The sequence below is a fragment of the Protopterus annectens genome, chromosome 3.part1, assembly GCF_019279795.1.
Source record: "Protopterus annectens isolate FY-2018-M chromosome 3.part1, PAN1.0, whole genome shotgun sequence".
NCBI lineage: Eukaryota > Metazoa > Chordata > Ceratodontiformes > Protopteridae > Protopterus > Protopterus annectens.
The window spans coordinates 732,084,297-732,109,021 of NC_056732.1; the positions used below are offsets into that span (position 1 = coordinate 732,084,297).

General features: G+C 38.0%; 1 protein-coding gene across 1 annotated transcript in view; it reads left to right on the top strand.

The window, feature by feature from the left end:
• The window catches only part of PKHD1L1 (PKHD1 like 1), a 1,597,738-nt gene that overhangs the window by 149,527 nt on the left and 1,423,486 nt on the right, over positions 1-24,725 (top strand). The window contains exon 10 of the mRNA XM_044066249.1: positions 13,306-13,358. Within this exon, the coding sequence (XP_043922184.1) occupies positions 13,306-13,358 (53 nt within the window). The remainder of the gene's footprint in view (positions 1-13,305; positions 13,359-24,725) is intronic.

Consider the following 24,725-nt stretch of genomic DNA (forward strand, 5'->3'; position numbering starts at 1 on the left):
AAGCAAAATTCAGAAGCCTACGATCAACATGATTTTTTCTACCCTGGTTTTGTCATTTCTGCCTATTATGTTTAATTTTCAAACAGGATCACGAGTTTATTGTGCTGAAACCTAAAGGATCGCAACCCCATGCCCATTTGTAAACTGAAAAAGATTAATATATTCATGGGTCCCTCCAGTTTAGAACTATCAGTTGTATCTTCAACATCTGACCCAACTACTGGAAAACAAGCTTAGTAATTGTTTAAAATGTTGGGTCGCAGATTGCTGCATCTTAAAATATGGAAACCAAATAACCAAAAATCCATACTTACATATAATAAGTCATAGATTGCCATTTCTCAGAATTTTCCCTTTTTTCCATGGTATAGCTATCTCAAAGTTGGTATGTATAAGTTTGGGAGTATGGGAGGAAGGCTTGCCCCCCACATCAGGGGTGCTCAGGGGTGCAGGAGAGCATGTCCTACTGCAATAAACAAGTTTAAAGGAGAAGAGCGCTGTTCAATATTGTTAATATTCATTCTCCTCTTGCTTTTGTCAGTCATTTTGTTTTTAGTCTTTGGAAACTCAGCAATCTGAGTCTTGACATTTTGATAGGGAGCCAAAATTAATATTCTGCCCTCTGTCCCTTTGACTATGATAACAAATTATCTCAGTTATGGATTGTTCTCCATGTGACTCCATTCTACACCATTTCCCACCACCTGTTGATTGCTGTGTTAAAAACTTCAGAGGTGACACGTCACAGCATAGCCCATGTGCATTGCTTTGTCAAAAAAGAAACTTCCTACCAGCTGAATGCCAGTTCTAGCTTCTGACAGATAATGGTTAAAAATGGCATCTCAACATTTAGTTTTGTTAAAATATGGTTGTTAGCCTTCAGATCAGTTTCTTACCATTTAATAAAGTGTACTGCACTCTAGAGAAATCTTTACTTATGCCAAAATTCACTGATTCTCATCCAGTATAAGATAAGTGATGCATGAGCCATTATTCCCCCACTTGTTTTCTTCAAAATTATACCTATCAGTGAAATTGTAAATGCTTTCAGGGGGGGGGGGGTCTGTAAATGGGCCAGAAACTCTATTTGTCTTTATTCCATTATCTGTTAATTTGTATACTGCATATACTTGCTAAAAACTAACTTAAGGTTTTGACATGTTTTTCTGTAGTGAAGGAGGTACACTTGTAGGGAAAACATCAGTAAAGCAGTGCACTAAAAACTGAGTGGCATTATTGTGGAATAGACTCTGTTCCTTTTTAAGATATGTGAAGTCCAGGTTCCCCAATCCAAATGCAGATAATCCATGAGCAAAGTTGTAAGTTGGCCAAGAGCATCTAATTGTTTTGTATGTCCAGCTGGGGTGTTTTACCATTGTCTGCAGCTCTATGTGGTTGCAACTTATCTCCGTGGTACTTAACCACATACTGAGGTGCCAAATGTCCCCCCTCATCACTTTGTCTAAAGGCCTTCTCTTGCACAGTCTTTGGTCATACAACAACCGCATTTACTATCCCTTAATCTCTGCATCTCCCTAATTATCAGGAAGTACAGCAGCATTGGTAGACCTTTCAGTTGTAACAACTATGATACATATATGAACCCCAGCATGCAGTCCTCAAGTCTTGACTCTAAATCTATAAGACTTCTTCCCCAGGGCAGCTAATGCCACTGTGATGTCTTTTACCTCAAAGCTCTTCTTCCTGTAATATCTTTTGTACTTCTCTCAGGCTGAGCACCACAGCTATGTCTACATATTTACTATTCTGTGTTTCTCTTTCAAGGCTGGTGTAATGTGTGGGGCTTTTGGCTCATTTTGTCAGACATCTGCTATCAGTATTTTGTAAAAGTGGGGGTATGCCTTAGGTGGAGGCTTTGGCTAAAAGAGGTATGGGACTCGCACCTTTTTTGGCCATTCATTTGCTTGATAATAAACTGATAAGAACTTTGATCTGACACTGGCACCACCACACCTTTCCACCCAAGGGCTTGCCTTGACTACAGTGGACCATCTGTGGCTATCCAAATCTTGGCTGCTTTTATACCAGAATTTCCTGCTGAATCTTTCCACCTTATTCTACCCTAATGCATCTAAGAATTCATCAAGAACCATCTCCTCCTGTTATCTGAGAAGATGCCTTCAATGCTCAGCTCACCCTCAGTGCGGTTTATCCCCTATTTACCTAAGGCTCAGTGTATGTAGCCTTATACCAAGATATTTATTTCTGTTTTAAGTATTTGCTCTTTAACCAGTCAATAAACCATCTTGCCTCCAGAGTGCTTAAGCAGCCTGCGAGCCCCTCTCACCCCCCCCCCCGATTATATTTTATTATTTTCTCTCTCCAAGTAATATAAAAGGCTTTCATGTGAAAGTATCCTTCCCTGTTTGCTTTTTCTCCTATTGCCACTAGGTGGCAATATTCACCCAGGAATATGCTTTTACACACTCTATTTTTTTCTCTCCCACTAGTTACTACTGAAGCTGGGCCCTTTTCCTCTCTTTTCTCCTTCCCAGTCTTATTCCCTACATTCTCTCCTGCCTAAAACACCTTTTCCCTGATTCTTTCTGGTAAACCTCTTTAGTTACATACTTACATCTCAGCTGCTGTCTCTAGTTTTTCGTTACAGATTGTTTTCTCTGTAGCTGGTTCACCCTTTAGCTCTTTTTCCCGCCCCTTTTCCCCCTCTCCTGTCCTGCCTCACTTACTCCCCTTATCCCCTCCCCCTAGCTTACTTCCTCCAAAGAAGTTATTTCTATTAGGAGGTCTGTTCGATGCCATTTTTAAAAATGCTTTAGATCCACCTAGGTGCATGCACCTCTCACCCCAAGTGGTCCTGTGGTTTGGCTGCTCGTCTCGCCCCCAGGTAAGAGTTGAACATAGCAGTTATTCATGAAAAATGCTTATATAACCGATGGACTTGAATTTCATGTACTGCTTGGTTGTTTTGCCTCCTGGACACTTACCTGTGTTAATATAGCGTGCTTGTTCGGAGACCTATCCCTCCATTAGCTGTAGTCTAAACCATTTGGTACATCAGTAGTGCCCCTTCTGACTGCAATTGCTTATGTCCCTAGGCTTAGCTTCTATGTTGTTTTATGCATCTATTACTGCTGTAATGTTAGCGTTTCATTTGTTCTGAGTTAATTAACATGTTTAGTACAGTGAAGTACCACCACTGCCAATGTGTACAGCAGTTTAATGGCGGCTACAACTGGATAGCACAATTGCTATAAATGTGTGGCAGTATACTGCTCCTATTGCTAAATTGACTAACAATGATATAATGTACAGCTCTGATACTATGTGATATTTGTGTAGCTGTTTAATTGTGCCATTTAAGTGTTGTTTATAATGTTGCTGTTTTTTTACTTCATGTGCTGCTGTTTCTGTTGTAATTATTTTCTATATTTAACTGGTGCTGCTTTCGCCTTCTTTGCTTACATGAACTGTTATCTACTGTTGCATGTACAATGGTGTGGGGATCCTCTCGTAGCACTACTTGCCTGTCCTATCTTACTGCTGGGTGTACATTTCCTTAAGCTCAAGGGGAAACGGTCTTTGCTTCTGACTTTATCGGGTCTTTTCTCTATTATATATTCTTACTAACAGTCTCCCTAGCTTCCTGCCTGTCTTGCCTAACTCTTGAATTTTCTTGTCCTATCTTCTCCTTCTGTGACTCCCATTTTTTTTCTTCCTTTTCTCTGCTTGTCTTTACTCAAATTTGTCCTTTCTTTTTTTACAGCCTTCTAGCCTGGGTGTTCTATTCTGAGTCTTGCAAAAGAAACGGTTTATTAATTCCGTAACTACAAATAAGAAAGAACCATCTCCTCCTGTTATCTGAGAAGACGCCTTCAGTGCTCAGCTCGCCCTCAGTGCGGTTTATCCCCTATTTACCTAAGGCTCAGTGTACGTAGCCTTATATCAAGATATTTATTTCTGTTTTAAGTATTTGCTCTTTAACGAGTGAATTAACCATCTTGCCTCCAGAGTGCTTAAGCAGCTGACCACAGCCTGTGTGCTGCTCTCACCCCCCAGATTATATTTTATTCTTTTCTCTCTCCAAGTATTATAAAAGGCTTTCATGTGAAAGTATCCTTCCCTGTTTGCTTTTTCTCGTGTCACTACTAGGTGGCACTATTCACCCTGGAATACGCTATTTTTTTCTCCCACTAGTTACCACTGAAGCTGGACCCTTTTCCTCTCTTTTCTGCTTCCCAGTCTTATTTCCTACATTGTCTCCTGCCTAAAACACCTTTTCCCTGATTCTTTCTTGTAAAACTCTTTAGTTACACACTTGCATCTCAGCTGCTGTCTCTAGTTTTTAGTTACAGATTGTTTTTTCTGTAGCTGGTTTACCCTTTGGCTCTTCCCACTCCGTTTCCCCTACGGGCTCACTCTGCTCCCCTACCCTACCCCCAAATCTCACCCACCCCATTGGTCCTATCCTTATACCTTCCAAAGCACACCCCTTCCCTTAAATACCCAATCCTTGACTTCTGCTTGTTAACCTATTACACACTTATCCCCCCAGACACTTAACTACTACTCCTTTATATTCTAATACACTAGATATAGCCACTCTCCTACCCTCTCCTAACCCACATCCTATTACTTATATTTATACCATTTCCTACTTCTATCACTATTACTTTATCTTATATCATCCTTCTTACTATCCCCCTACTACCTATATCTACACTCATACCATTATTACTCCTATATACTACCCTACCTTTCCTATCTGTATCCTACATTCTAACTGCCTATGAACATCTTATATTCATTGACTTTCACCATCCATTCAAGCAAACTTTACTTGCAACTCAGGCTACCTCCCACAACCATATTAATATAACATCAACTTCTATCTACCTACTTCCAAAGTATCATAGATTAGCCCACATTACTTATCTCCAATTCAGTAAATCTCTTAACATCTACTCTAAAACTTTAAAGCTCACCCATAGACTTAAACTTTATCTCCTACTAGATGGAGACATTCACCCCAACCCTGGTCCCAAAAATACAGATGGCTCTGACCCCCAAACACACATTCCCTCTACCTCTTACACCCCAGAAAAAATGTCTGACTCTCTCCCTTATAGCACACCTTAATATTCATAGCATTAACAATAAAGCAGCCCATTTTCATGCTCTCATAGATGTGCATTATTTTGACATCCTATGTCTCACTGAAACATGGCTTAAACCAACAACCCAGGACAATGAAATCACCCCACCTGGATACAATATATTGAGACTAGACCGCAAAACCGAAAAGGGTGGGGGAGTAGCCATTCTTTATAAATCATGGCTACACATCACTTCTATTGATGTGCAACTTCCTACTGACAGTAATGCTGAACTCCTTACTGCTAAACTTCAAATCAATGCCTTTAAATCCAAATCATTACTGCTAAACTTCAAATTAATGCCTTTAAATCCATTTATTTAATTTGCTCCTACCTCCCTCCTGGAAACAACATTGTTACCTTTGAAAATTTACTTAGCTGGCTCTCTACTTACCTACCACAAGAAACCATAGTGCTGGGTGACTTTAGTATAGACTGGACTACATGTAGCTCACCCAAGCCTACTACCCATATTAACCTATATGGATTTTCCCAAATCATTATCTACCCCACTAGAATCAATAAACCTAATAACAAAGAAAGCAACTTAGATTGGATCCTTAACAATCATTCCCTTATATATAAAGCACGTATCCTTCCTGATGACATTAGTGATCACTCACTTACCTATGTCATCAGACAAAAACTCAATATTCCCAACTCTAACTTGTTTAGAGCTACTCGATCCAATAAAAAATTTAACCTAGAATGTTCCAGACTGAACTTAAGGCATGTGACTGGTCACCACTGAAACACCTCCAACTAGAGGAAGCAGTGTTATATTTTAACAGTAAATTCTTACAAATTCTAGACTACCATGCCCCTATTCACACTATCAGAAATAAGACTAAGTTTGCTCCATGGCTTACAAATGAAACCAGACAGAAAATCACACGTAGAAATAAAATCTGGGCCAAATGGAGATCTTCCAAAAACCCAACAGATCATCTAGAATTTAAATAGTTGAGAAACGCTACCAAAAGATCTATACTGACTGACAAAAAAAATTTTACTTTCAACTCCAGCAAACCCACAAGCACAAACCACAAAAGTTCTGGTCAGGTATAAACAGACTCTTACACCCAGGTCACTCCAATACACCAACCCCATCAAGCACCACCAATAACAATCCTAAGCATATTGCCAATGCCTTTAATACCTTCTTTACTGAGGTCATCCAATCGCTAGCAAGTTCTCTACCCCCTGTTAGCACAAGCCTGTCATCCACCTTAACTAGCTTATTGCCCTGTTTTCCTCTACAACCAGTTCCTACATCCCTCATTTGCACCCTTCTCCTAAAACTTAAGCCATGCACCCCTTCAGCTGACCTTCTACCAGCTGAATATCTGCAAAAAGCAGCTAAAGTCATAGCTTATCCCATTTCATCCTAATAAATAGGAAACCTTCTGAAAGAACCATCCAATCTATCTGGAAAATCTCCCATATCATCCCTCTACATAAGGGTGGTAACTCTACTGAACTTTCTAACTTTCGAACAATAGCCTTACTCTCTTCCTTAGCAAAAATAATGGAAGAATGCATCCACCGACAACTACTCAACTACCTTCTCCAAAATAACTTACTAGCTAGCTGTCAGCATGGATTTAGGCCATTCCACAGCACCACCTCTGCCCTCTTATCCTTTTCTCACTGCATCAACAAAAATAGCAATAACAACACTCTATCTTCCCCACTTTTTATTGACCTCTCAGAGGCTTTCGGTATGGTTAACCATCAGCTTCTTATGGATCTACTTAAATCCCTCTCCCTTGATACACATGCACTAAAATGGTTCAATTCCTACCTAGAGAATTGACAACAAGCTGTGCTCTGGGATAATGAACTATCCACACATCTTCCTGTTACCCTTGGTGTCCCTCAGGGCTCTATTTTGGGCCCCCTCCTATTCTCAATTTTTATTAATGATCTTAACTTAACAATTCTTCAAGCTACCTGCATACAATATGCAGATGATTCAACATTAATATGCTCCGCTACTTCATTATCTGAACTCCAATCCCTCACCCAAAATGTACTTAACATAGTAGAAAACTGGTTCCTACAGCGATGCCTACTCCTGAACCCCCCCAAAAAAAAAATTATTGCTCTTCAATCCTACAAGAAAGTCCACACAAATAGACTTCACAGTGTTATCCAGTAATGGCGCTGTTATTCTCCTGACCCAACTACCAAACTCTTAGGAGTAACAATAGATCACAACCTTACCTTTAAGACACAGATCAATACTACAATAAAATCAGTTAACAGAAAGCTAGGCTCCCGTTACAGAATTAAATCCTTCCTTACTCCTACTGCTAGAACTACTATTGTCCACACCAATCTTATCTATACCCTCCTCTATGCCTCACCCATTTATACCAATCTTTCTAAAAACAACCTCCACAAACTTGCAACCTCTTATAATAACATTGCCAGATTTGCCACAAGCTCCTCATTTAGAACACACCATTGTCACAATCTAAAACAACTGGGTTGGCTTGAACTCCATAATCAACTTCTTTTTTACCAACTTATTATCACACACAAGATCCTTTATCATCCTAGTAATACTCCAATACTCTACCACCATTAGCATACATTTTTTTTTTTTTTTTTTTACATTTGTTGATTTGGTTAGTCCAACTAAGCTAGTGGCTCATTTTCAGTGGAGACCTGCATGATATTTAGTTTAAACAGAAAACAATGAGCAGACCAAAATATCAGCCCAAAGCTGTTATTCTGCGAAAATCTGTACAGTTGAGAGGAAATACATTTCAGATACCTCTGCGTCTCTTAAACAATGGCAGACACGCATGAGCAAAGAGCAACACTGCACTGGCACCCACAAAACACCACAAACCATCTGCGAGTCCATCAAATACTGCCCTGCCACCAGAAGACACAAGAGACAATCCAGCAATGCCCCCAACAGCCATCCGACAACTACCTCACAATATTAATTCATACAGAGACAATTTTCACATATTTATAAATCTCAACAACCCACTAACATAGCCAAACTCCTTAAACTCATATGCAAGCTCTCAGCTAAATTACGATAATGCTGCTGACCATATGTAATAAATGCAAACAAGAAAGCCTCAAGCTCGGATCTTCAGACTGAAAGACCACCCTCACAGGCCCTAACCATAAATCCTTAAAACTGGACCACCAGAAACATTGAACAATCTAACAAATCACGGAGAAAAAAAAACAACTACCAATACTAGCACATTCCCCAAACCATGACTACCTAACGTTACCTACCTCTGCCATGCCAAGGCCTACCTGACCATAGCAACAGTACCCAATGTAGTCTTGGGCATAAACCTGCAGTTGTAGCAAGTTCACGCCAAAATGTGATTAATTACCCAGCTACACTTGTCTAAATCCCTTAAGCCCCTCCCCACCCTTATCTTATTTCCTCCCAATCATCCCTCCCTCCATTTAACCCTTTCACCTCCCCCACCCACTTAACTCCTATTAATATATCAGCCTAACCCCTTCTGAAGATGTCCCAGGGCTACTTGCTTCGTTACCAAACCTCATTTGTCTTTAATGTTGTGGGTTATTTGCATTGACTATTGTCCACTTAAGTTGCAGTGAAGTCTCAGATGCTGCATTCACTGATGGAGTGTGATGTGTGAAGCCCTGCTGCAGTTGTTGTTGCCTCTTCTCTCAATCTCCACCTCTGTTTTTCTTATCTACTGATTCTGATAGCTCCACAAAAGTGATCTGTGGCTTGCGTCATGAACTGCTGCAGTTTTCTGATATAATCTTTGGTGTCACCACTATTGACTAATTTTGAATGCAATGAGCTGTTTGAGTAAATCTGCACAGTTATTGTTTGCAATTCCTTTTTGTGACCTCACTTTGCTTAGGCAACTTCTCATTTATAGAGCTATCTGCCACTGGATGGAAGGTTGACATATATAGAAAAGAGAGAAATTGGGTGAGGGAGAGGTGGAAAAGGGAGCATAAAATAAATGGAAGAGAGGGAAGGAAAAGGGCAGCCATAAGCCCTAAGCTGTAGGCTACATGGTTATCATTGAGACCTCTCCTGATTTCAACCAACTCCATGTTTATTCTCTGTTTTTTTTTTTTGTTGTTATATTATTCTATCTATCCCTCTATCTATCTATCTATCTATCTATCTATCTATCTATCTATCTATCTATCTATCTATCTATCTATCTATCTATCTATCTATCTATCCATCTATCTATCTATCTATCTATCCATCTATCTATCTATCTATCTATCTCTATTTTTTTGCCAGCGTCATTCACCAGGTAACACTTTGGAGGATGGAAAGCTGTGCTTTTTCAGTGACTGATCTTCCACGTCCAGACCTTATTATCCACAGGCCACCCTTAATGCTAAAATATTATTTTATTTATTTATTTATGAAGAAATGTTTTTTTTTGGGGGGGGGGTTGGATAATTTGAGGTTTGCTCCACGAGTTTTTGATTACCTGCCTTTGGGGAAATTTTTTGTTAGTATAGTCATCCTTTGGTGCAGTAACCCTCACATCTATTTCTACTGAAAGCTATTCTTTACAGCAAGTTAATTTCTTTACATTTTATTATTGCATTATGTGCTTATTTATTTTTGATAGGCAGTTAGACCTCTATGTATCTATGGACAAGCCTCTTAATCAGGGGCAGCACAAGAGCCTGACTGATTAAATGCCTTGATCAGAGTCTCATAGTCTCATAGCAGACAAATGCAGACTGTAGGAATAAAGTCCTGATTTATAGGAAGAAGCTCATTATAGCTCATATGTTTAAGCCTAACTCCTTATGCTTGCCTTTTGTTTGGAGGACTCCACCTCACACACACTAGCTCTTCCTCCCGACATTGATCTTTCCTCGAGTACAGCGCACCATTTTGCTACTTGATATGCTTGTTTGTGCATTATCACTATGAGTATTTACTTTTTCTCAGTCTTGCCACACATACAAGATGAAGCCAGTGCTCTTTGGCTTGTGATGAAATGATGAGATTTAGTATGACCACCTCATCTACGTGTGCAGTCAGCGTGCACATAATTTGAAATGCCGCAGCCAGCAAATGGCCACAACTAACTCCTATCAGAATCTTCAGTCTACGTTCCTTCCTGGTAAAATTTCAAATAACTTTTTTTTCAGAAATAAGTTCAGGTTTGTGAGTGAGACCTTAATGTGAAGTGGGTTTTGGGTGAAGGGGATGGCAAACAAACTAATGTCACCAGCAACAATAGTTCTTCGCAAAAAAAAAAAAAAAAAAAAAAAAAGATACAAAACCAAAACCTTCTATACAGGGGGATATAAAAAGGGAGATTAAAAAAAAAACAATCAACTTCTTATTCCGTATATATGAAAAAGAGAATTGGCTAGTCCTCTTCCTCTGATTTTAAGTACTGAGACCTGACCTCTCCTTTTACTGTCAGGATACAGATCCTCTCGTGTATGGACAACTGCTCCACTCTCCAACATAGCTCACCCTCTCCCATTAGCAACCTTATACTCATCTGGTTCTAAGAAGGTACTGGACAAGAGAGTTTATTTCCAAGCTTCCTTTACCTTCCTTTTTAAGGATGATCTAGTCTTATGACTTCAGAATTGCTATAGTTGATTCAAAGCAGTTTTCCTTGTTTGTGAGTTTTCTGTTTTGTGCATTTGGCACAACATCATTTCTACATTTGCTTTTTTTCTGCAGTGTTAATCTTTTGTGTTCTTTAGAATATGTTTTTATCTATTTCAGTCTATTCCATGATGGAATATAGGGTTATGGTTTTGGGTGTGCCCGGTCGCTACCAACCGGTGGCGAGTAAGCCAAGCCCACCACCAAGTAGTAGCCAAACTATACTAATGACATTATTTTAGAAAGAAATGGGATTATTTTTTATAATAATTATTTATTATATAAGAATAATACTGCCTACTGCCCAGATGTGCAGCATCGCGGCCTAGCTGATATCCAGACGTGGCGCGCTACGCACATCAGAACAGTCGCGCTAAAAACTGTACAGCAAAAGCAGTTAAGACCAGCGAGAAAATTCATCTCTTTATATTAATCATGCTTTTAAAAATGAGTTTTAGTTTAAAATAAACAGCGGACTCAACTACTATTTTAAAACTGTTCCTTAATATGTTATGTTCATTTCATATATAATATCCATGCTTAGATCGAAACTTGCTCCTCTTTTCTCAAACTTGTTCTGTCTCGCTATGTTAAATGGGTTTAACATAGGCACAACACTTTAAAAAGCGGAGCGAGGATCTCCATATTTTTTTTTAAGCTGTCTTATATGTTAAACCCATTTAATAAGCATAACGTTACAAAAGAGAGTTATACTAATGAAAAAAGTCCGGGTGGACGGACCTTTCCATTAGTATAATCTCGAATGAGCACAACGCCAATCAGCGTGCACGTTTTGGGGGGGTCATGGTATAATATTTAATTTTTCCTGCCGATGACAATTTTATGTTGTTGTTTAGAAGAAACTATGGTTAAAACACATCCATGTATATGATGTAATGAATATTTATCAGAATTTGCAACATTTAAGTGCTATGTTATTGCAGTTTCATTAACATGTTCTTCAGTTGTCATACTCTTTGAAGTGCTAATGAATATAAGAAATATGCAAATATACTTTTTCTTTTGTGCTGTCTTATCATCTGAAGGTATAACTGAATGCACAGTAATTTAAGAAGGAACTTCTTACAGGGAATAAAGCAAAACAAAAAAACCCCAAAGGCCTTGTATATAAAGCTCCTTTGGTAGGGCAAGTTAGGTGCAGCGTGAAGTATTTTAAGACATCCATTGCAAACTGCTGTACTTGCCATAGTGTACATTTGCCTTAACTTAAAGCAGATACTGTGATACTGCTTAGTCCAAACAGAGAGTAGCAAAAGTTTAACTCCACAGTATATAGCTATCCCATTTCTCTTATGAGGCCCCAACGTATAACTCGATGAGGGCAGTTTACTAAGCTAAACTGATTTAGATTCAATCTAATGAATACAGTTACAAAGAAATGCTTTTTTGCAGGGACAAGCACCCCTGTGTTGATGTAAGCCCACACACATGAGTTTTGGTAGCTGATATAATGGTTCCAGTGTTTACCTCGCAGACACAAGGTACATGATTTTATTATCACCTTCGAGGAAACAGACTAGGCTTAAAATGTCCCACAAGGGCAGCTAGTAGGTGCCTATAAAACAGCTTCACATTCACACAAACAAGAGGAGAGAATTCTTCCAAAATAAAATAATTATTTTCAGTACACATTTTAGAAACCACACCAGAATACCTGTCAACTGTCCAGATTTTCACAGACTGTCCAGATTTTTTCCTCATATTTTTGTTCTGTTACTCATAGAATTTTGGTTTACTGACAAATTATTGGCAAATCATTGAGAGCTGAAGTCAAAACATAATGAAAGACATTTTAGGTGCATACCCTTCAGAAAATCTGTGTTAATGTAAAACCTGTTAAGTCTGTCATCTTTCTAAATTTGTACAGGTAATCTTTAAAAATTGTCCTAATTTGTGAGCCTTTGTGTCCAATTATTTATGGCTTTTTCAGATTTTTTGCTCTAAGAGCTTGAGAGGTGTGCACACCAGCAGTGATGTCTTGCAACAGTGATCTCTGAGATGAGTGTGGAGGAGTTGTACACAGTGAGTGAAATCCTTGTGTTGTTGGCATTCAGGAAAAGCGTAGAGAATACAGTTGACCCCATTTACCATTTAAGTCATGGTAGTTGTAATAAAAGGCAGTCAAGAGGAAGGAGGACTTGTAACCATGGCTAGTATGTTGCTTTGGAATAGCTGCTCTGAAAAGGATTTACATATAGTATTTGTGAACAAATTTTATATTATAATTCTGTATCTTGCATTTTCTCTCAGAAGGCATTACTTGCAAAATGGATATTGCTGCAAAGTGAATGTGAAGTATTGCAACTGGGTGCAAGTTGTAACATTCTCACAGTATTTGGGTGTTGGGGGCCCAGCACCGGACTTGGATACAAGCCTTACATTCTCCTTTGAAAGTCTTGTGTATGTGTGCAGCTTTGATACTGATTTTGTTTTCATTTCTCTCTCTCTTGTTAAGCAGTATACAATTTAACAATCCATTCTAAATTACAAAAATGACCTAACCATTTTATTGTTACCTTTTAGGTATGGTTTAACACAAGATACAATGATCTGTAAAATGACAGGGACGTATGTAGGTAAGTTATTACGTATGTCATTTTTCATTTGTGAGAATCATTTGTATAGTTTTTGCATCAGCATGCTTCACCTCTGAGGCAAATAAATGCAATTTTCTCTCAAGTCAGATAGATTCTTTCCTAGTTCAAGATTTAACTATAAAACAATACGGGATAAAAACAGTGGTAAAATGTGTATGCGTGTGCTGCCTTGAGTTTTGCTGGTTATATTGAAAGACTCTTCAGTACCATATAATTATGCCTTTAGAAGATGAACCACTCGAAAAACGAATGTGACATGGAAATTTTCTTGTTTGTTTGTATATGAATGTATTTATGTATGTAGTTATTAATTTATTTATTTGGGGAGTACAAACAGTAGGAAATAAATTAATTCATACAAATTCAAAAACAAGAAACTGAACTTTAGTTTCTCTACATACTACCATCAAGGAGGGAGAAAAAATAGTAAGAAAATTATTTCTACAAGAGGCAAGCTCTTTCCTTCACTTCTCCTATGGGAGATGGTACTGATATCCTTAGTATATTCAGTGAGACGTATCAGAAAAAAACAGCACACTGCAGTATGCAGGCTTTCTCAGTGTGCAAGAACTCTTATTGAGATAAGATGCTAGGACCTTTCAGCATCTGAAGGGGGCACACGTACAGCTTCACAAGTCTTTCACCATCTCAATGTCTGCTCTGGGTCTCTGTATTCCTTGTCAATCTGCATACATTGCTGGCTGTCATATAGACCCTGCAGCATTTGCAGTCTGTCATGTATACTACATGCACACAAGCTATCTCTGACATGGTATACACAGCAGTTGTCCATGCCTGGATCACTGACCTGCACATCCGCTGATTAATGCCAAGGGTGACATCCAGGTCAGAAGTTATGGTGGTGGTGGTAATGGCCAACTACATGACTTTCTGCTCTGCAGGGTATGCACATCTCAGAGGAAGCATCACTCACTGCTGATATGTTGGTGGCTTGTATTGCATGGGCTGGGCTCACATGGAAATTTAGCAATGAACACGAGGAATGCTGAAGGTTTATCTTGATCCACTACCATCAACACAACTGTGGGTGATATGAGTGTGCCTCCAGTGTTAGTGTCACTGACAGTGTCCCTCTGTCATTGGACAACCACCAGTCAGTGGGCTGTAATTGTGCTGATTAACCATTACCTTAAAACATTCAGATTTACTGTTATTCATTAACAATTACTTTAGCTGTTTCTTAAATGTACTGCAGTTTTCATTTTTTTCTAATTTCGTGTGGTAAGTTATTTTAGGATGCAGGGGCTATTTTACAAAATAAGTTTTCCTGTAGTGATAAGAGAAAAAGGATGGCTCAATAGCTGGGGTTTTGAGTCTTTTCTTAAAGAACATATGATATTTTTGAATGTGAGTTTATTTTTACAGAGATGGACAATACCTCTTCTGCAGTAGTTTGAATGTCAAATAATTTAATAAAAACATAGATCTTACAGTAATAATCAAATATTTCTTTGAATTTTGATGCAGTGATGTTCACAAAGAGAAAGACAGATGAACCTTGGCATTATGTTTCCCATGACATGTAGTGTGTATAAATATTTTATGCAGAGAGATAGACAGAGAGAGAGAAAGAAGTGTAAATAAGGTAGTCTGTACTCTAATCTCAGAAGAAGAATATTAAATGCAATAGCTTTTCTTGTTTCAATAGTTAGAAGGTGAGAGAATTTGGAAGCTGGTTTAATTGTTTTAGGATTTTTTCTACTTGGGTTTCTGTATGGGAGAGAAAAACAGATGCTCATCTAACAACATTATTACATCTGTTGCTATTTTATTAGTGGTACTAATGCACCATGAAGATTAGTAATGTTCAGACAATTAGTTTTATGTAGTCTGCTAGGAGTGCCAAACAGCATAACTGTTGAAGGGTTGAGCAGTGAAGTTGTAACTTGGGAGAGAGAGGTTAATGAATCTACAGCTACTATTAACTTGAATTCGAATCATATGGGTGTTTTGTGAGAAATGTAGAGTAATGAGGGGAAGGATATGCTGAAGTGTTGGCATGCATATATTTTAACTCTTGGAGAGTAAAAGTATTAGTACTAGCTTATATTCCACTAAGTTGCATATGTATTTTAATGGTTGTTTTATCTGTGTGGTCTTTGAATGCTAGTGATGGGTCTAGAGATAGACTAAAGCTCATAGGCAGATACTAGGCCAACTGCCCTTATGGGGCCATTTTAAGCCTGGCCCAATACAGATACCTGAGGGGCACTGAAAGTAAAGTTTCCTTCCTCTGTTTCTGGATTGTGTTCTTATACAGTAAAGGCGTATGGAGGAGGTACATAGTTATGAAACCACAATATGGTATTATGGCCAAAATTTAATGAACCAAATTTGTTTAAAAAAAGCTACAGCTTAACACTTTGAAAGGCCTTTATTATGTCAATGACAACAACACATCTGATTGTGTAATTCTCCATAGCTGAATACATTTTATCAGTAACTGTATAGATGGTTGTTACTGGTAAGAATGTTGGGCCCATTTCTAAAACCATGCTGAGAATCAATTCATTGACTATATTTTTCAGGTGCATTGCTGGGGCACATTATTGAAACTGGTGCAAAATCTTGAGGGAGGAAGTTTTAAGGATAGGGTTAGATAGGGAACATTTAAATTATTTAGGGGCTAAGATTCTAGTGAAAGAGATCAAAATGTGCCAGAGGTTTGTATAGAAGGTGAGCTGCTATTTATAAGAAATGGTGTATTTGTTCAGAATGGATCTAGCAATATCACCGAATATTAAAAAGGTATCAGAGAGGTTATTTGAATGAAAGTGGTGACCAGAATGAGCGATAAATGTCATTAAGATGACCAGTATGTATAAAGAAGGCTATTAATAACATCATCTGCTTTTAACTCAAGAGACATATCCTGAGGTAACAGAGACCTGTGGTACTTTGGGGCTTCAAAGCTTTGAGTAGCAAATAAGGATGTGTGCTAAGCTTACAATACTTTCTACTTGATGGAGAGTGTTAGTAAAGCCAACTACAGAGTCTTTAACTTTTAAGTGGTTAGCATAATCAGAACCATTACACATTGAGAAAAGCTCTTCATAGAAAGGAAATGTGATGTTTAATTTTGTAATGTTAAAATCATACATTATTATTGATTTGTTTCTATTGATAAGTACATCATTGAATGTAATTTCAAAAAAAAAATGCTGAGGATGCTGGCAGTGGAATCTGCAGTACTGTTATTAAAAATTTTATGTGGGTGCCAGCAGACACAACAGGATCCAGCTGTGAAAGTTTTCATATTGGAAAGTATTTTGGTTTACTAATTTGATAGAAAATTTGAGGATCTGGACAGTTATATAATAGTTGTTGTGCAAGATGGCAGCTAGGGTTCTTTATTGATGTCTCACTAACTGCAAGTATGTCAGGTTTATTTTCTATAACTTTTGACTCTACTTCATCCGTCTTGTCTGGTTTCATCTGAGTATTTATTTGACCTGTTTTGAAGTATCGCTTATTTTGGTGCTGTTTGGAAAGGATTTGATATCTGATGGGAATATAGCTAGGATAGGTGGTTGAGGGGGGCCTGAATTGGATGACATTAGGTACAGGGTTAAGCTTGATGTTCCAAGCCATGCATAGTTTTAGGAGGCAGAAGTAGATCTGTATGTATTGTGTAAAAAAGAGGCTCGGTACTATTTGTATTCTGATATGTAGATGTGATTTCTTTAAAAGCTGCCATGATAAATTGCTTGTAAGAGTAAATTAGGGGTTCTGTGTTGTGTGAGTTAGTAAACATGCCATTTTTATGGTTAATTTCTACTACTGGGGTAGTATGAATCGGGCATATGGTTGAACATCTATATCATGTGGTTAAGGTAGGTTAATTGCTGAGCACCAGAGAACTGGATCCTGTAATATGCAAAACAGAGGTAGAGTAAAGCAGGTAGATAGGGACTTTGTTGATTGATTGTTGTAGGTAGGTTAGATATGTGGGTTCTCATTTTGTTAGGCTGGATTGCTTTAAGGATGAACACCATGTGAAAAAAATCTACTTTTCTCACCCTGGAATTGTAGATTAAGAACAACTGAAAATCTAAGTATTAGGTAATAGTATGGCAGTGTGCTAACTGGAAACTGATTATGGGGCATTTGTGGATTTTACATTAGTCTTGCGGGCGAGGTTTTATGACTGGTGTTTGGTGAGGTAGAAGTGGAGCAAATCTGGGACAAAATGAAGAGAAATATCTTTTTCATGACAGCGATCAAGATGCACGGATAAGTATGAAATATAACAACTTGTCAATCATTTGGAATTTAAGTAAACCACATCAAAATATAGAAATAAATACATGTTTTCCAGAACACTCTTCAGCATGCAGTATTAGATGAATCACCAACTTGATTAAATTACAATAATGTGCCCAACCAAAGTCAAAAGGAGAAATGCTTCATATGGGGGAAAACTAAAACTATGCTTTTAAGAATATTTCCTACATAACCTCCACCGGATCTCATCCCACTGACTCTCCTATCTGAACCCAGTAGACCCAATATTCCAAGAAAGTAGACGCCAAGCATCCTTGGGCTAGGCTTTCTGCCCAGGAAACCCAGTTGGCCTATCATTTCCCCTTGCAATGAATGTTAAGTGGTAGGAAATGGGCCAGCTTATAGGTACTTTGAAGCAACCCCCCCCACACACACACACACTAGGTAGGACCCTTACTCATGATGGCTGCCTTTCCAGGTTGAGAGATATCTGTACTAACATGTACACTGGAAAGCCTGAGAATTGCTTTTCTGGAATCAATGTGGTATTAGTGCTTCTATTTTGCTCCTCATGAAAGGAGTTTAGGGATGTTATTTCTGAAGACGGCTGCTGTATTTTCAAATTATTTATTGCATTTTTCTGCATTTCATCAGTATAAAGTGAATTTGCTTTTTCTTGGTGTAGCTGCTACTAGTGTACTTTGAAATCACCTTAAAGTGTGTGTTCCTCATTGCTGGCTTGTCTGTATTAGAATTGTCCTGTAATTACTTGTTGTAGCCAGTAGTTTGATTTGTTTAGGCTACCTTTTCACTTTTGGCTAACTAAAGTGTGTATTTTTTTAATTAAGAAGACTAGGACTGCAATGCTAATGGTAGTAGAAGCATAGCCTGGTCTGTCTGAGTTGAGAAGCACATAGGGAAGCTTATAGTGAAATTGTTTCATTGACCAAAGGACATTTTAGTTGGTTTTGTCAATGTTATTTGAGTCTATAAATTCTGCTGCTTGCCTCACAGCAGTGTTTAGCAGTACCTTGTATAGATGCAGACATTTAGAAACTTAATTATCCCTATAATACTTCACATATAACTTTACCCAGTACTTTTGTACTGAGGAGCACTGCTGCACAGATTCAGTCATACGTAGCCCAGCTGTCGTTTATACTTTCACAGTGGCCAGGTCAGCCTGTTGTAGACCCCTACAGCATTACCCCTTTGTAGTTTACCTAAAAAAGCCCAGACACCATGGATAGACACTTTCCATATTTTTCCACGAAAAGCTTGGTTGATATGACATACAGTCAAACCCTTTGTAGTCTGAATTACAAAGCATATAAGGGAAGCCAACACACAACCCAATATTTCAGTCATAGGAGTTTCCATTGTGAGACATACAGATGTCTTGCTTACCAGACTGAATAATGAGAAAATCACGGTCACTTGTCTATTAGGGGCCAGGATCCACCAAATCACTGACACACTCAGGTCATCAGACCACAAGTACCAGTATGACTCAGTCATAGTCTATGTGTGTGTGTAAATGACCTGAGACGTATCTGCCTGGACTATATGAAGAGAGACATAATGGAGGTGTCAGACTATTTGTCCCAGGCTGGTATGTGCCTAGCATTGAGCAATATTCTACCCGTGGTGCCACAATATGAACAAAAGATGATTGACCTCAATAATTGGCTTAGTTTCTAGTGTAATTCTAAAGGGGTACAATATTTATTAGCATGAGAGGTTATGGTCAACAGACCATGTTGCATGGGTTTCAAATATTGGCTAAAACATTGTCCTCCACAACAGTGCCATTTTAGGTACTACCAAACTGGCAAACCTTCTGACAAAGCAAAACCAACCCAAGGGAATCTAAAGGTGAACTGTTCAATACCAGGAGCCTGAACAAAAAACTCCAGTCGCCCTGGAGAATGTGGGCATCTGTGTAGTAACTGAGACATAGTTTGAGACATTGTTTAAAGCTTCAGAGAACACTCCGGCACTGCAGGGCTATAATGTCTTCCACACATTTTGACCAGCTGCTACATAGGCAGGGACCAAAGGTGGAGGTGTCTCAATCTAAACCAACAACAAACTTATCTCAAGACTAGTCAAACAGGATAACACACTTAAACTTTTCTTTGTCCGGATTTGCATAGTCAAAGTATTGCTCTCCCAATCAGCATCATTATTAACAGATCCATAAAGGAATCATATGTCCCCAAACTCTGGCACGCAGCTTATATTATTCCTCTTCATAAAGGAGGCAAAAATCCCAGCATCTCAAACATTTGCCCTATTGCTCTGCTCTCGCCAATCTCCAAAATCCTAGAAAAATGCATCCACCTCCAACTTATGCCTTTCCTGACCCTAAACAATCTTCTCACTCCTACCCAGCATGGCTTCGGCCCAGGTCATAGCACTATAACCACTCTACTTTCTTTCCTAGAAACTGTCAATCAAGCCCGAGATTCAGGACACTTAGTTTCTACTGTTTTACTCAATCTGTCTAAAGCATTCAATACTGTTTTCCATAAGCACCTTCTCTGTCATCTCTCTAACCTCCATCTCTCACCTAACACTTTATCCTGGTTCTCTAGTTATCTATCAGACAGATCACAGGCAGTCAAATGGAAGAACTCCATCTCTTCCTTCTTACCTACCCCAACTGGTGTACCACAGGGATCTATTCTTGACCCTATGCTTTTTAACATCTTCATCAATAACTTTCACACTGCTATTCCTGATGCCAGTATCATTCAATACACAGATGATTCAACCTTAGTCTGCTCTGCCTCAACCCTCTCTGAATTTCTGACTAAAACCCAAACTGCTTTCTCAACAGCTGAAAACTGGATGTGCCAAAACCACCTCTCTCGCAATGCAAATAAATCAAAAATTCTACTATTCCCTCCCACAAAGACCCTCTCCTATGACAAAAACAACTTCAAAGTCCATAGTCAAACCAATTCACCTATAGAAGTGGTTCCTTCCACTAAACTACTTGACATTACCATCGATGAACACCTCAAGCTTGATATCCATATTCAACAAACTATTAGGAAAACCCACCAAAAGCTAGGTATGCTGTATAGGAATAATCACTTTCTCTCCAACTCTACCAGGCAAACTCTGGTCTCGACTTATCTTCTTCCTTATTATACGGAGCCCCTCTCTTAACCAACCTGTCCTCCTCTATCACCTCTAAATTAGAAAACTGCTACAACAAAATCTCTAAATTTGCCTCTAAATCTAAAAATACCACCCATCACTACCTAACCCTACAATCCCTGAATTGGCTTAAACTCCTAAACTGCCTAGACTACCTCCAACTCACCACTGCACATAGACTTGTATTTCACCCAACAAAATGTCCTGCTCTAACTAATCTCCTTCCCCCTTACACACCCAACAGAACTCTAAGATCTGAACATCAGAATCTAATTGCTATCCACAAACTTAAACGTCCTGCTGGCCAGCTTCTCCTCTCTTACTTACTAGGCAAAAAATGGAATTCCCTTCCATCCACTCTAAGAGCCATACCAAACTCGGAAAACTTCAAGACCCAGCTTTTCAAATACATGTCCACTAAATGGAAATGTACCTGCCTTCACCCTACCTAATCCATGCTAAGCATTTACCCCCCAGGGGGTTCTCCCTCTGGTTCCTAAGCTCCCTATAACTCTCATAGATATCTTCCTATGAGTCTATCTAATCTCTAGACAACTCATATAGTTACTCTCTCTCTAAGCTCTCGACAACTCCTATAGCTACTCCCACATGGCTCAACCTTGTAAATATTGTAAATAGCATCCCATTTTAAATGTGTGAAAGTAAAGTTTATCCACAATTTCTTTTTTTTTAAATGTTCATATGTACATTGTTTCCAAACCTAATACATAAGAGTGTTTCCTCAAATTAAACTGTATAACCCTTAACTTCACTCTCAATGAACTTTGTTAAATATGCATGATATCAAATGTGTTAATTTGTAATTGTTCTACATAATGTTATCTTTTATACTTTTTTATCACTTGTATCTTAACTGTATAATGCATCTTGGAGCTTTTCTCCCTGGGCCTCCACTGAAAATGGACCATTTCGGCCCAGTGGACTTCCCCGGTAATCAAACTGGAAATAAATAAAATAAATAAATAAATAAATCAAATTGGAAATAAAATAAATAAATAAGTCCCATATCATATCCTTGCTAACTACAGGTCATTCTCTATGACCAAGTAAACTCATAGCTTGTACTAAGACTTACTTGAGGCTCTCACCCTTCAACCCAATACCATATTTTTGGGCGGCGACAACTATTCCTGCTAACTGGGATACTTTCATGGCCCCAAGCTTACAGTCCCAGAGCTTCTTGGACTTTGTAAACACAAGCACCCTGTATCAAAAAGATCATATGCCCCGCTAGGGGTAAAAGCATACTTGATCTGGTAGCAAAAACATGGGAGAATGCTGTACCCCCGGTTTAGTGTCCTCTCTGGCAAGACCAGACCACAAAGCTTTCTCCTTCATAAAAAAAATCAGGTATGTGACCTGTTTAGGAACTATTCAAAGGAAAACTTCCTACTGCTGAGTAATAACCTGTCAACATTTCAAGCCCCCCCCCATCCCTAAGAACACAGTTGCCTAAGCAGAATTGTTTACAGAAACCCTGTACAATCATGTCAATGAATACACAGATGAAAATGTGCCAACCAGAAATAAGCTCAGAACAAAGTAAAAAAAAAATCTCAAAAAAATAAACCACCTAGTTGTAATCCAAACATATATATATATATATATATATATATATATATATATATATATATATATATAAACAAAAGAAAAAAGTCATAGGCAAGATTAGAAAGTGCAATGCTCAGCATGAAAAACACTCTCATCAATCTAAGCAAACAATTAATAGGTCAAATTAAGTCTAGAAAAGCCAGATTTGAGATAAAGATAATCTCCTAAGCAAAGGACAAACCCAAGGGCAAAGGTACATCTCTAGGCTTCAATAATATCTCAGGATGCCTCCTAAATAGCTTGAAACATGACCTATTAGGACCTCTGGCATCACTGTTTAACTATAGCCTCTGGACAGGCTTTGTACCACATAAATTTAGAACTGCAGTGATCATTCCTCTGTACAAGGATGGGTCATCAATGGATCCTGGGAACTGCAGACCATACGTCTCAACCCCGTCTCAACCTCTTAATGCAATAAATCTGGACAGAGCCTAAAATAATGTGTAGCAAAGGCTCAAAAATAGGGACATATTTTAAATACTCCTCTTATAAACTTAGAAAGTTTCTAGAATAACACAATTCCATTTAACATGCATTTTATGAAACTGAAAAATATGTCATTATTTAGTAACTTCAATCCTCAGTGATTTTACAGAAAATCACAAATTTTATGAGTAACAGACCAAACATATGAGGCAAATATTTGGACATTCTGTGAAAATCTGGACAGTTGAGAGCTTTGATACAGTTCCATAAGTCTGACTAGTCTCATATGCATGGCTATGGGAAGAATTATCATGGAAATGAGTAATAAGGACATAGAAAACCTTCAGACACTGGATCCAACCCAGGTTGGTTTCATCAAGGGCAGACTATGCCTACTCAACCTGGTGGACTTCTTTAACAGAGTCACCAAAGCAGTGGATGTAGGCAAAAACGTGCATGCTACCTACCCTGACCTGGCGAAGGCATTTCATACAATACCCCACTCTGGCATTGAAAAAATTTACAGATATAGGCATAAACCCCTGTGCTATGTACTGGATAGCCGTCTGGTTCTCAGATGGGATCCAGGAATTTAGGACAAGAGGCCGGTCACTAGTGGAGTCCCTCAGGACTTGGTCCACTCCTTTTTGGCATTTCCCTCTTAGAAGTCAAAAACAATGTCAAGAGCCTCTGGATGACCAAATTTACAGATGATTGCAAACTTGGAATGGCCATAGTATCCCCCCCAGCACACTAACATCTTACAGGAGGGACCAAAACAGACAAATAATTGGTGCCAAAGTTATGGCTTAAACTCAGTGCCAAGTAATGTGTAATTAATAGTTCCCTTTAGGATGTCTTCCACCCTAGGAAATTACCTCATTGATAACACTCCCCTAGCAGCAGAACCAGTATTCAAGGATTTGGGTACATATGTAGATAGTAACCTGGCATTCAACCAACATGTGTCTAAAGTAGTGAGGAAATTAAGGTCATGGCATTTAGGTCCATGGAAGTCATTGTTTCACCAAATTTGTACTTCACCAAGCCCATCATTGAGTACAACAGACCCTTTGGTGTGTCCCTGAACAGGCGTATGCAACAACTGGAATGTCTACAGAGGTTCCTCAGAAAAAGAATACAGGGTGTAAACAGCATATACTATGCAGATCACCTTAAAGTCCTATATCTGTATTCTTTATGTTTCTTACAGATTTTTGAGAGTTGATCTATGCCCAGGATGCAAGGCATCCTTGGAGAAAAGGCAACTTCCCCAATCCCCATTGTACCTTGATCCCACACAGGAAAAAAGCTGGTACATTCAGTAAGCCAATATTTGATCATCTGTATCAGCTTTTTTAATTTCAACAGGTTGACTTCTCTGTGAATTACAGGCATTTCATTTATATATATATATATATATATATATATATATATATATATATATATATATATATATATATATACACACATATATATATATATATATATATACACACATATATATATATATATATATATATATATATATATATATATATATATATATATACACACACATATATATCTATATATATATATATAAATATATACATATATATATATATATATATATATATATATATATATATATATATACACACACACATATATATATATATATATATATATATCTATATATATCTATATATATATACATATCTATATATATATATATATATATACATATATACATATCTATATATATATATATATATACATATCTATATATATATATATACATATACATATCTATATATATATATATATATATATATATATATATATACATATACATATATATATATATATATATATATATGTAGGTTCATA